The 13,791-nt window shown below is 36.9% G+C and overlaps 2 protein-coding genes across 2 annotated transcripts; both read left to right on the top strand.

The window, feature by feature from the left end:
- Positions 1-3,355: 3,355 nt before the first annotated feature.
- On the top strand, positions 3,356-5,859 carry LOC110631161 (U-box domain-containing protein 33). Its single transcript, XM_021778894.2, has 5 exons — positions 3,356-4,193; positions 4,653-4,771; positions 4,928-5,046; positions 5,184-5,395; positions 5,607-5,859. The coding sequence occupies exons 1-5, from the start codon at positions 3,926-3,928 to the stop codon at positions 5,633-5,635; spliced, it is 747 nt and encodes a 248-aa protein (XP_021634586.1). The 5' UTR covers positions 3,356-3,925; the 3' UTR covers positions 5,636-5,859.
- Positions 5,860-6,231: 372 nt separating this feature from the next.
- Positions 6,232-6,937, top strand: LOC110631162 (60S ribosomal protein L27a-3). The gene has a single exon (XM_021778896.2). The coding sequence runs from the start codon at positions 6,341-6,343 to the stop codon at positions 6,779-6,781; it is 441 nt and encodes a 146-aa protein (XP_021634588.1). The 5' UTR covers positions 6,232-6,340; the 3' UTR covers positions 6,782-6,937.
- The last annotated feature ends 6,854 nt before the right edge of the window (positions 6,938-13,791 follow it).

Raw genomic sequence — 13,791 nt, forward strand, 5'->3', positions numbered from 1 at the left:
ACTGTTGCCTGGAATCATCGTTTTTCATTGCAATGTAAAATTGCATTATGTAATGGGACAACCGACAAAAAAGGCTGCTAAGTATTCAAGCTCTGTCTTAATAATCTAATAATTTTGACAAAAACCTAATAATGAATGGACCTTTTCCAAAATAATAATAATAATTAATGGACCACTTGTTTTTTGATTTAAATAAATGCTTTTTATGATTATAATAATAAATAAAATATTAATTAGGTTTATATTATTTGTATAAATAAAATTTTAATTGAATGATGATGTGGTTTTTATTTTTATTTTTATTGAAATTTAATATATTTATGTATTTTTTTAATTTATGAAAAATTTTAAAGGATAACTAATAAAAAAATAGAGGGGGAGTAGTGAGGTTTTGCAAGAGTGGACAAACGAATTAGTTAATGTACTAAAATCTTCCAAACATGCATATGTCCAGATTCATATTCATGGATGGTCTCCCCAACCAATAATTTGATTTAGTGGCGAGATAATCCTTGTTTACTTGAGGATGAGCCTGACAGCTTTCTTGGATTTATTTCTGCTCAGACGGCATTTTTAGTTTGGTAAATTTAATTTTCACTAGAGAATGAACCAGGAAGGAAGCGTGCCTGGTTGTTCCCCTGCTGACAAGGACGACATTGATTTCAGACACAGCACGCAAAGCTCTGCCCAAGTTCCCTCTTTTCAATTGGATTCCATGTCATAAATCTTCTACGATATTTTTCAGAAAATTTTTTTATAAAAAAAAATGTGTACATTTTGGAAGCAGGAAGCAGAAGCCAGAATCCATGTAGAGCACTGCACAAGCATTGAAGTTAAGGGAATAGAAAATAAAAAAATAAAAAGTGGTTTCTTTTCCTGGTAGTTGATAAACCACATTCCGTCCTCGCGGCTTCAGCTGGCATAATGATGCCACTTAACTCCTCCTTAGTTTCAGGTCCACAAACCAAGACTTTAAACGATCGACAAAGAAGTGCTGCATGTTATAGCTATGATGAAGGGAGGTACGAGAAGTAGATCAACCAATGATGGAGTCGTCTTTTCTATAGGGACGTTTCTTATCGGGGCGAACAACCATCTTTTTGTAGGCAGCACCACCACTCTTTTCCGAAGAGACAAAATCATTAAAAAAGAAAAAAGAACAGAATGGATGTTGATTCAGTTATGACAGCCACCCAAACTGGACTTCCTCTGCAGCATAATTACAGCAATTTGTTCCGAAGTTAACTGTTTCTCCTAGAGATGAATCGAATTATGGTCATATGACCATCTTTTTTACTTTTAGCTTTACAAAATGGTCCATCTATCAAATAGTGCACTAATGGTCCAACAAATTAATCTTTTCTGTGATTAAGTGTATCCAAATCCATAATACAGATTGCAGATTAAGTTTACAAATTCTTCAGGATTTATCTCTCCCCTGCCTAACGTTTCGTATACCAGATAATTATGTGGATAAGCTGTGGGCCGACTTGGTATAGAAATCATAGAAAGTGGAAGGTGATGTGTCTTTTACAGATGATTGATGGGTTTTTATTTTTTAAGCCTGTGGAATATGAGATCCAATTTAGCAAAAGTTAATAGATTTTGATCCAATGCTTGGCAAGTTTTTCATGCTAGAAATTAAAATCATAGTATGGACCAATAGCTCATCAACCTCAATGCTTATCGAGAATGTAACTTATTCTTAATCTTTCCTAAGCTTTATTGTAGGTCTACCGGATTTGTATGATTGGAAAACACAAAGAAAGATGTTTAAAAGTTCATTCTGACTTTGAGAGCACTGAAATTTGATTTTCACGCCTAAATCTTTAATGCAGCAGCTTGATCCATACATCATCTAGGTACTTGTTGCGTCAAGAAACAGGGTTTTGAAAAATTTTCCATTAGAGTAATCTAAAATGCGTACATATCTCTTTTTTTTTTTTATGGTCAAAATAATTTATTTTCAAAGCTTAGCTGCCGCATTATCTTAATTAAGGCATGCGTAATCCAAGGATTGTAAGATTGTTGCAAATTAGGCCAGCTGGAAGAAAATTGGATCTCATTCGTCCATTTGAGAACCAAAGTCCGAAAAGCAACAAGAGAGGTCAAGGAAATTGCCAAGAAGGAAAATGCAACCCTTTTTGTTTAGATAGGCGCTCACGGTTCTACTCAATTGTACGGTTATGGTTTGGAATAATAAATCAAAACCAAATCTATTTTGCAGCTGTGATAAAGAATTTGGTTAGAGAACTAAAACCAGTTATTATTTTTTTATTTTTGGAAAAACTTGAAATATTTGAAAAATAAATTATTAACATTCAAAATATATAATTATACTCCTTATAATTTTCTAAGAGAGTAGGTACTCAAAACCGATTTGGGTTGCTTTCATTATGCTTTATCTGATTATTACCTTGCTAGTATTGGGTTTTCCTTCTGTCTTTTATAAGCATGGGTTTAGTATATCCCAGCTTGCATGTGGCTTATTTAGTTTCTGGAAGAAATAGTGGTGTGGCATGGATGCTATATTAAGAAAGAAACCCAGATTTATGGGTAGAGTTGATTTCCCTCCCTAGATTGTTAGGTTCAGAAAACTGAGATTTTGCTGCTTTGGAGCTCTTATGGTGATTGGGTTCTTCCTTTTGATGGGCTGGTGGTTATAGAATGAAAGTAAGAGTGATTGTGTTGGTTCCCAAATCCTTTATTGGATTCGGTAGCCCATATTTTAGTTTAGGATTATGATTTTAGGTCCAATCCTATTGCCTTAATTTGTTTTTTTTCATGTATAGGTTTGAGCCTAATTTTTTCTGTATTTAAATTCCTATGCCTTGTTCTGCAATGGAATTGTACCTTGATAAAAAAAAATTGCATATGTGTTTAAAAATTTCCTTTTGGAAAAAATAATATTTGTAGGCACTCAACTGCTAGGCCCAATTCTTGAGTTTGTATGTAGGGCCTAGCTTTCAAGGCCTTTTCGTGGATCTAAAGTCCACCAACATTTTTCACAAGTTATCTTCAAAGCCAATCAGGTCCTCTTTTGTCTTTTGTTTTTGCATGTATTTGAGATTATTGAAGAGTGAAGCACTATGGCACAAGGAATTTCTGCCACAAGAAGATGAAGATTGAAGCGGAGGCATCGTATTGCATAGAAACATCATTATGTATTTGCTTTATCGCTCACAAAATGTTATTTTCTCTTTTAGAGTTTGTGAAGCTTTTCTTATAATTTCTTTTTCAAAATTTAAATTTGACTTCTCTTTTTAATCTAAAGATGGTAAATTTTCAATATTTAGTGTTTGTGAAATAGCACATTCGTTTGAGTATTTCCTTTTTAATTGCAATTAGGGAATATTCAAAGTTAATTTTTTGCACCTCAATTTTGATAAATTTACTTTATTTATACCAAAATTATAAATCTATATAGGAAAGTGTAATTTGGCTGCAAGTAAAAATCAAGCTAAGTAAAGTTATTTGTGAATTGGGTAAGTGCATCATTGGAATGCGAGATCCAATTTATGTGTTACATGTGCCAAACTATAGACGCACAGACACACAATAGAGGGCACTGTTTAGAATATGAGGACATATAAAGCAAGGTCTGACTAAAGAACTAGACTTCACATGACCAAATAAAGCAGAAAACTAATAGATTCATCACAGGCAGCAAGAGTGGCAATCAATTGTCGTATGTGATCTATCCAATAGCCTGCAAAGCTTGACAAAAGAGAATCTGCTTTTTTCTTTTTTTATTTTTACGCTCTTGCCTTTTTGTTGTGTGGCCTTGAGAGCAACGACTCCTTCCTCATAAAACTGCCAACCAACTAACACCAAAGTCTTGTTATCTTCGCTCTCTATCTCTCTCGCATATTTTTTTTTTTTGTTGTTGTTTCCACCTCCCCATGTGTGAGAGCTGAGGAAAGACATGGAAGAGGAGAAACCATACTTGCCGGCCAATTCTCTTCCATATTGCAGTGCAAGAATTATGTCGTCGGAAATTGTGGAGATTGGAGAGGATAGCAGGAGTGGTGCTTTTGTTAACAGCATAGATGCTGGAGCTAATGATGTTTATGTAGCCGTTGGTAAAGATGATTTAGATGTCCTCAAATGGGCTCTTGATCATGTTCTTTCTTCTGGAGCTCGAGTTTTCCTTGTTCATGTTTTTCCTCCTATAACATATATTTCTACACCAGGTAACACCTTCTTTAATAATTCCTCCTTTAATTATTTGCAGTGTTGACTTTTGCTGTATTCTCCTTCTCACAAAATCCATCAAATTTAGTGGCTATCATTTCTTTTTCTTGTTTGATGGGCAGGAAGCTTCTGCTTCTTTGAAATTTTGAATTAACATCAACATCTTTTCATCCACAAAAATAAGAAATGCCCAGTGTTCTGAGCAACTGTGACAATTATTATGTTTTGTTTTTATTATTTGAAACTTTCAAGCAGAAGTGCTCTTGACGTAATTGACCACCTTGGATGTGTACCTGATTAGGCCAACCAGAATTAGTTTGACAGAGTTGGGATCAGCATATTAAGAAAATATGCTCATTAGTCTAAAGTTACTCTTTTAGCTAATGCTTGATGATGCAAATTAATTACAGATACCTTTTGTTCTCTCTCTTTTGAACTTTTCAATTATATGTTAACAGTTGGAAAACTATCCAGAAGTCAGTTGAGCCAAGATCAAGTGAGATTTTACATTAATGAAGAGCATAACAGGAGGAAAAATATATTGCAGAAATACATTCGCTTGTGTAACGATGCCAAGGTGCACAGATATTATCCTTGTTTTTCTTTTTCGGATATATATACAATTAACTCGAGAAATCACAGTTTTGAAAACAACTCTCCCTGCTTTAGTAATGTGATTTCATACTCAGTAAACAAATAGATTAGTGTCAGAAACCTGCTCCCAATATGACAGGTCACTGTGGATACAATGCTCTTGGAGAGCAGTGAGACTGCCAAAGCCATTCTTGATCTTATTCCTGTTCTCAACATTACCCATCTTGTCATGGGAACCACACGCCGGCCTCGCACTAGGTATAATTTACCTTCTCTACTTATGCCTGTGCCCCAAGCCAATCTTTGTTTACAACCACAGCACTCACCGCTGAAATCGGCCTAACCATCTATGCCTTGTTAGACTAATTACTGAGTAAATAGCTTTATACCTTCAGGCTACTGAAGAAAAAATTGGCGAAAGCAGAATTTGTCAAGAAGAACGCTCCTGACTATTGTGAGGTTACTATTGTTCCTGATGGAAAGAAAGCTGTGGATGAGCAGCAAGCAACAGAGCTGGTGCATCCATCTCTCCCATCCAATCCGGCAAGATCGAATATTTCTCGGAGCAACTCAGAAAAGAAGTTTTTGGAGTGTGTATGCTTTTCAGGCAAGTTCAACTGAAAGTAACATGTCGGTTTGTAAATAAATTAAAGCTAAATTTCTGACAGAGGAAGTTTCAAGGATAGACTAGAATTTTATTAAAGCAAGACCACCATGTATTTCTCTTTTTAGCATTTGTAGAAATAAAATTGTGTTCTTTTCTTTCATTTTCAATAAATATCTACCTCCAAATTAAGTAACTCCATTGTTTCATTCAGTTTGTAGGAGTAAGGTGAAGCATTCTTAAGATTTTAACAGCTCCAAGATACAAAGAGCGATCAAAGGAATGGCCACAACAGGCACAACCCAAGAGTTGTAGAGGAGCTCTGAAAATAATGTGCGACCAGAAGATTACTAACAATGTTTTATCTTCCTTCAGTTTAATTCTTAATTAGCCTATAATAACTAGTAATGTATTTGACTAGACGTACACAAAAAATAGAATAAAGTAAATAGCTTTAGATCCATCCACTTGATGAAAATGAACCCACCAGCAAAACGTAGAAAAAATTTGAGATTGACAGATAAAATTACATTTCCATTTTGGCTATCATTATCAGAAGCCACTTGCATTTGCATGCTCTCGATACTCTCTCTAGCTTTTTTCCCATTTTCACGTGCCTGATCACGTATGGGTGGTTTCTATATTCTTCAAGGGAATAATATGTTTTTTAAAGGTTTGGGCTCTGGGCCTCCAATGTCTGAACAAGGACGAATAACTCCCACTAATTTTCTGAGCCCATCATATCTAAAATGTCAACGCTTATGTTCCGAACGCTGCCGTATTATTGCATTGCTTAGATTCAGGGCAAAATGGTAAAGCACAAAACACGCTGCATCTCTCTCTATAGTCTATATAAATCTTCAAAACCCTAACTCGCTTCTCTTAGCAGCTCTTGCGCTTCTGTAACGGAGCCGCCCAAACGCATTTCTTTAAGGTAAGAGAGCTAAAATGACCACCCGATTCAAGAAAAATCGGAAGAAGCGCGGCCATGTTAGCGCTGGCCATGGGCGTATCGGCAAACACCGGAAGCACCCAGGAGGTCGCGGTAACGCCGGAGGCATGCACCATCACAGGATCCTCTTCGACAAGTACCATCCTGGGTATTTTGGAAAGGTCGGTATGCGATACTTCCACAAGTTGCGGAACAAGTTCTACTGCCCCATCGTCAACATCGACAAGCTCTGGTCGTTGCTACCTCAGGAAGTGAAGGATAAGGCTAGTAAGGACAATGTGCCCATGATCGATGTCACTCAGTATGGTTACTTCAAGGTATTGGGGAAGGGCGCTCTGCCAGAGAACAAGCCGGTTGTAGTGAAAGCGAAGCTGGTATCCAAGATTGCCGAGAAAAAGATAAAGGAGAATGGAGGAGCTGTTGTGCTTACGGCTTAAGCTGTTTAGTTCCTATCACTTCTGAGTTTTTTTTTTTTTATTATTTTTCAAGTGCTTAGAGTTTGGTATTAATGAGTATTTTATCATGGTTGTTTATGCTACTTTTTGATTTAGATGGATATGAATTACTGTCCCAATGCTTAGATCTTCGACTTATTTACCGTGCTTAGTTCTCTTTGATCTCGTCTTTCTGCAGATGCTTGTGGTGTTTGTGCTTTTGAGGTATTAAACTTTGGAAAATTGGGTATGTGTTAATTTTCCTTGTTACATTTCTCTTCAACCTTATGCTGAAGTTTTGCTCTTCAATTAGATTATAGTACGAGGCTACCCTTTGATCATGTAGCTGATGGTATGATACTAACAGGACCAAATATGTTAGCCAAATTTTATTGTTTACTATATACGTTGTGGGATGATGTTTGTTTTGCAAATTCATCTAGGGTAATTTGCATTGTATTGATATGTGCTCTTAACGAGGGTCTTTAGGAGTTTGTTTCTTCAGTAGCAAAATGGATGCAGAAACTTATTTAGGGTCACAGTGCTATTCGTTTCTTCAGGCTGGATAATATAAATTGTGGTATGTTGGATTCGATGGATATAATAGGATGATGCTTAGTAAATAGTTGTGATGCATGGTATTTTCTTGACTTGTTATAGTGCTGGAATTGACGAAAAAATAAAATGCAATATTATGTGTTGAAGTTAGTAGATGGTGGCAATTGACAAATTGACCCTGGATAAGTCCATCTGGTTAGCTTGATCTTTATTTCCGTTGAGGCACAATGATACAATAATCAAGGTTTCATCAGTAGGTTGTTTTTTCCCTTTCTGTAGCTAGGATGCTTTTCTTGTTGTGATAGTCATTTATGACTATGAAACACTCTTGGGTACTTTGTACGAAAATCGGAAGGTGCATAAACATGTAAGAATCCTAGTGACCTCCGTATTAGATGCCCTGTGACCCTCCCACTTGTTTGCACAGGTCTCTTGTGGTTAAAGATCTAGAACTACTTGGATTACTAGCACTTGATGTTGCTAGTTGCATGCGTTGTTTCTTATTCCCGTTTGTTTCTGAACATTGTTACTTTGCTGCTCTACAATCCGTCTTAGGTTGCAACCAGGCGTCAGCAAGCTTCCTTTTTTATTCTAGTTCTATTTATTTCTTTTTCTCCCAAGGGGCTTTGGTTTTATTCCTTCATATAAAACAGGTTCATTTCTAGTTTTCCATTAAAGATCTTTGGTACTTGGTGGTTGTGAGGGAGCACAAGTTCCAAGTTTTTGACAATCTCGTGTTTATGGGCCTCCTCGATCTATTAAGTTGATTGATTAAAAAAATGGGTGTTTGTAAGTTATGAAATCGTCCTAAACTTTTTCCCTTGAAGAACTTTCCTCTTAAGCTAATACTTCAAATTTCTTTTTCTCAAAAATGGTATTAGTGGTGGTTGGTGATAAATTGCTAAGGCGACCACCGTCTTCATGAGCATGCAGATTGACCCTAATGTAGATGTCGGTGGTGTAAAAGCAAGTTCCGGCGTCCTTTGTTGGCTTGGATAGAGATTAAACTTCTTGTCCTCGATTGCTGTGTTTCAAGGTTGTGCTTCCATTTGTACTGCATAAAAATACTGAATGTCCTAACGTACAAGAAGTAGCCAATCATTTCACAGTAGAAGAAATGGCCCTTTGCAGAAAGGCTGAAAGGCTCGTTCTCATGCCCACAGTGTTGGATGGGTTGGACTCGTTTTTTTAGGCCTTTGTACTATTGGGCTACAGCTCCTTTTCATGAAAACCAAAACCATTCTTAAACAATACTAACTGTAATGCACCGTGCGCATCAGCTTAGTCATTTTGCCTTACTAAGCATATTGGGCTTTCCAGGAGGGCAAAATCCTGATAAAAAGAATTGACCTATCCTGTATGACAGCTGCTGTGTGATTCCTTTTCATTAGAATGCGTTATACAATCAATCTATCCTCGTAAACAAGTCCACTTAGTAGGTTTCTTTTTACCAATTACCTTAACAAAGAATACTAAACTAAGGCATCCTATGATGCTGTGATCAAAGTGGAAATGGTTCAACATACAAGATTCCCATTTGGCACAACTTTTGTGTTTGTTGTAGGCTGCTAACACTGCAAATTGTAATTACCCATTACTACTTCATAGATTGGGAAAATGGGAAGAAATCTCAAAAGTAAAAGCACAGCAAAAGGAAAGTACTACAAAGTATAACGAAAGCGACAATGAAAATAATGATGCCCACAAATGAATTTGAGAAGAGCAAAAAGATGATTTGAAAAAGATTAAAGGAGAGTGGATAAGACAAAGTGAATAAAAGGAGAAGTTGGGTGATTTGCGTCACGAGACTTCTCTTACAAACTCGCTTGTAAATTGTATTTTTCCTTTTACTGGCCAAGAGCCAACACCCCCAGACGGCAACTGATTTGACAGCTCTCAATAATTGATGGGTTTCAACTTTGGAGTGTTTACCCGACCCATAATTAAATGGATACACATTACTAATTAAAAATAATGATATTATGTTTATTAAAGGAGATCCCACTACTAATCTTTTAACATACTACTCGAAATGATTTCGTTTTTAAAACATTTTTATTTTTTTAAATAAAAAATTTATAATTACATCAATGTACTCAAAAATTATAAGCGTTACCTTTTAATTGAATGCAAATTATTAAATATTATTATAATTTTTATTCTTATTTTGTAGTAATTAAATAGTAGTAACAATAATATTATTATTAATTAATTTTTAATAAAATTTTACTAAATATTAATTATATTATACTATTAACATGTGCATTCACTTATATATTTGGTTTATAAATTTTTTAACACCCTCTGTCATTTAGTACCTAATTATATCATTATTTTTAAGCATTATAAATAAACATTAATGTCTAAATGAAATTGGTTTAATAATTAAAAAACATAATATTTTCTTGATAATTTTTTAATTTTTTATTAAAAAATAAAACTCGAATTCCAATATTAAAAAACACAAAAATTTGTCTCAACTTTCTGTCAGGTCATGCAAAATTTTATTTAAATTAAACTTATTTAAATACGAGGCATAAATATATAAGCTTTCATGATTTTTTTTATATAAAACTACTATAATTTTATGACTTGTTCATATGTACGCCAGCAGCCAAGTTTTTTCACATGTCATATATGTACTATGTACAAGTAGATAATACAATACTTAAAAACAAAGGACACAATACATAATTTTTTATTTTGCATTTATTATATAAAACTTAACTTATCAATTTTTGTCCAGATATTTTTAATTTTAAATATTAAATTATATTACATAAAATATAATAATAACTGTTTAAAAATTTTTGTAATATATATATAATTATTGATATAATAAGAAAGTAAAATTGTGCTCTAGTCGACTAAATTTGCAAGAAAGAGAATGTAAGGTAGTGAGTGCAGCCATTTCGACGCTCAAGTCAATAAACTGGAGATTAGGACAAATGTAATGAACTACTTAAAATTTTAGTGTAAAATAATAACATACATTTGTCTTTATGATTTTTCTCTTTTTATACTCTAAAAAGATAGAAATAAATATAACATTTTCTAATAATCTGACAATAATGTGGCCGGCTACTTGATAAAGGATAGTACTAACTAATAGATTAGTGATTCCGCGATTACAGGCGTAATGAGGATACGCTGAATTGTGCCTGATAATGATAACTTTGTACCGAGACTCGTCCTATCCAGGAAAGGACGGATCTTGATGATAAACCGGGTGTTAAGGTGTTTGGATCTTTCTGTTCTCGGGTGGGATTGCATTACTCTCTTATCAGATTCTTGCCATGTGGATTTGTTTTGTGGTGACAACTCATAGCTTATTTTTGGGTGATTCTTATGCAGTACCAAAGATATCTCTGCTGATCTTCGATTCTTCAAGTTCAAAGGTAATAGTTGCTCTCATGATCTGAGGGCACGTGGTTTGCTAAGATTGGTTCCTTTATGCTCACACTGTTTTGGCTATCTGGCTCTTTACTAATGGCTGCCCGCTTCTCGTACTGCATTTAAAGCCTGCCATCAAAACAGCTTATAAGAACCCTTCTCCTTCCCCAAATACCACTTTTGCTTTCAACTGCAATCTTTTACTTTCAAAAAAATTCGGTCGCTCTTTCTTATCCATTTATACTCCCTATAGTAATTTCTATTTCCTTTTTCTTCTTCAAAATGAATAGAAATACTTTCTCTTCTCTTACCCCTAGTGGAGGTTCCGTCTCAAGCTCCTCCTCCGACAACCCCATCCGTGCTCCGGCCCTTATTATTCCTTTGAGGGAGGTTCCAGAAAGTGAGGGTAGTTCGACTAGTGACATCCCGTTCATCCTATTGGAGCAAGATGTAAAGCATTTTTATGATACATACCAAATTTCTCGAGAGTCCTTTTACATCTTTGCCCCTTCTCCACGCGTTTGTGTAAATAACTTGATTCCTGTAGAGGACACTATTATAGTCTTCGAAGAGCAGCTGAGGCAGGTCTTTGGTTCCCCATAGACCCATTTTTTATTGATATTCTTCGATTTTATAAGCTTTCGGTTGTCTAGTTACACCTTAATAGTTGAAAAATCTTGATGGTCTTCTGGTTCGTTTACCTTAATAATAACATCGAACCGAGCGTAGCCCTCTTCTCCCAGATGTACTAGCTGGATATCTGTAAAAAAGAAAAATTTTGGTTTTTTAGCGGGTGGAAACACCAGACATGTTTGATCTAATACCTTCTTCACTGAAGCGGTGGAAAAATAAATTTTTTGTCCGTTGTTACTGGACGTCTGGGGATTTTAGGCACCTTTAATTAAGCTGGCACTTATGGGTGGAACTGAGGAAGGATAGGATATGTCTGAGGAGGGATGAGGACAAGGCTTTTGCCTTTTTTTTGACGAAGGCTAAGTCCTTAAAGAAGATGAACACCACTCAAACAGTGAGAAATACCATTTTGTCTTGGCAGAGTCATTTGCAGGTGAGCCAGACTCGGGTTCCTCACTTGCTCAACCTTCCCAGTCTCGGGGAAAGTACCTCCCTAGCTAGATATCATGGTACTTTTTATTTCGATCTTCTTTTAGATTTCAAATTGCTTTACTTACTTTGTAATTTTCGCAGATATGGTTGGTTCGAGGAGCAAATTTGCTGAAGCGACGCGTGTTGTCCGCAAAGGCAAGGCTGTTGCCAGGGCTACTAGTCCCCCTGTTAAGTGTGCCCATCCAGCAGAAGAAGTGATCATGCTTCCTCCTCCCCTTGCCTAACCTACAGTACAAGAGTCAGCCTACTTATAGCCTATGTCTTTTGCTTGGAGCGCCTCTGCTTTTGCCCCAACTTCTGAGCTTCCTGCTGTTGTCTCCACTCCTTCTAAACCCACTCTTGTGAGTGTGGGGGTTGAATCCTCATGGCCTTTAAGCATCCAGCACTTGGCATTGGTGCTAAACTGGGTGCCCTCACTCCTTGATGATCTTACTATGGTTGTCCTATTAATCAAAGGTGCTCTGAGGCCGGGGATCGCTGTCGCCTGAACGAGCTCGAGACAAATGATCCTTTTGATAATGTTATGCACTCTACCCTAGAGAGTGCCTTTTGTGCTTACATGGCCAAGGAGCATCCCTGAGGCGAGAGTTTGGCAATGAGAGACGGATAGGAGCCTCTTGGTCGAGGGATGCTCGAGGCTGAAGACTCGGATAGACAAAGTGGAGGGTATCATGAAGGAGACCCTGGGGTCAATGGATAAGCTCCAGGCTGAGTTGAACGAGGCCAATACTTGCAAAGTGGTCCTTGAGAATCAGGGAAAGACGGCCAAGGATCAGGTGGCCCTACTGCATCGCCAAGTCCTGGAGCTACAAGCTCAAGCTGAGTAGGCTCGGGCCACCTCTATCAGGGCTGCTGAGCTTGAGGCAGAACTTCAAGCGACAGTGGCCCAAGTTGGGGAGATGTTCGTACAAGGTCAAGACTCGGTAAAGAAGGAGTTTGTGAAAATGTTTCCTTCTGAAGTCTTTACTTGGATAAATGACATCTTCCCGAAGGAGGAGGGAGATGAGATGGAAGAAGGGGAGGGACAAGCTGAGGGCATTCCCTATGACCGAGTCTTTATAGATAACATAATAGATGTAGAAATATTGATGTAATAAAGACTCAGACAGAGAAATATGAAGATATCCCTCTTCCTATGTAATCTTTTATAAATTCAATGAAAATATTTTCTCATATCTTTGTCATTATTTTCATTGAGCGTCTATATGCCTTGTACTCGTTTGCACTCCTCATCCAATACTTAAACAATTTCTTAAAAAAAATTGCTAAGGGTTAAATACCCATCCACCATAATGGTGATAAATAGCTTGAAAATCTTTGAATAGTGGAAACAACACCCGGATATATGGCCTAGTGAATGCTGCCTCGGGGTTGAAATACCCTGTAGGATTTCTTATAATCTCGAAGCTAGTACTTGTCCGTGAACACGCATCTTGTGGCTTGGACCTCGAATACCTCAAAAGTTTTATATAGGGCTATCACCCGATAATTGAGTCTGGCGAAATCTACCTCATGGTCTGGCACAAAGGCTTCGATTAGTGGGATCAACACCCGATCTTTTGGCCTGGCTTATAGTCACCCTATGGCTTTGGACATACCTTAGAATTTCTTATAAGGGATTAACACCTCGCAAGACCCACCTTGTGGTTCCATATGAATGCTGTTAATTAGTGGGACTAACACCCAAATCGTAGTCTAGCAGAACCCGCCTTGTGACCTGACCTGGTGAAAACCACTTTGTGGCCTTGTTTAGTGGGACCAACACCTAAGTTGTGGTTTGATTGAACTTGCCTTGTGACCTGGCTTGGCGGAACTCGCCTTGTGGCCTTATTTAGTGGTACCAATGCTCAAGTTGTGGTCTAGCGGAACCCGCCTCATGACCTTGTTTAGTGGGACCAACGTTCGAGTTGTGGTCTAGCAGAACCTGCAATGTGATC

The sequence above is a fragment of the Manihot esculenta genome, chromosome 14, assembly GCF_001659605.2.
Source record: "Manihot esculenta cultivar AM560-2 chromosome 14, M.esculenta_v8, whole genome shotgun sequence".
In the NCBI taxonomy this organism is placed as follows: domain Eukaryota; kingdom Viridiplantae; phylum Streptophyta; class Magnoliopsida; order Malpighiales; family Euphorbiaceae; genus Manihot; species Manihot esculenta.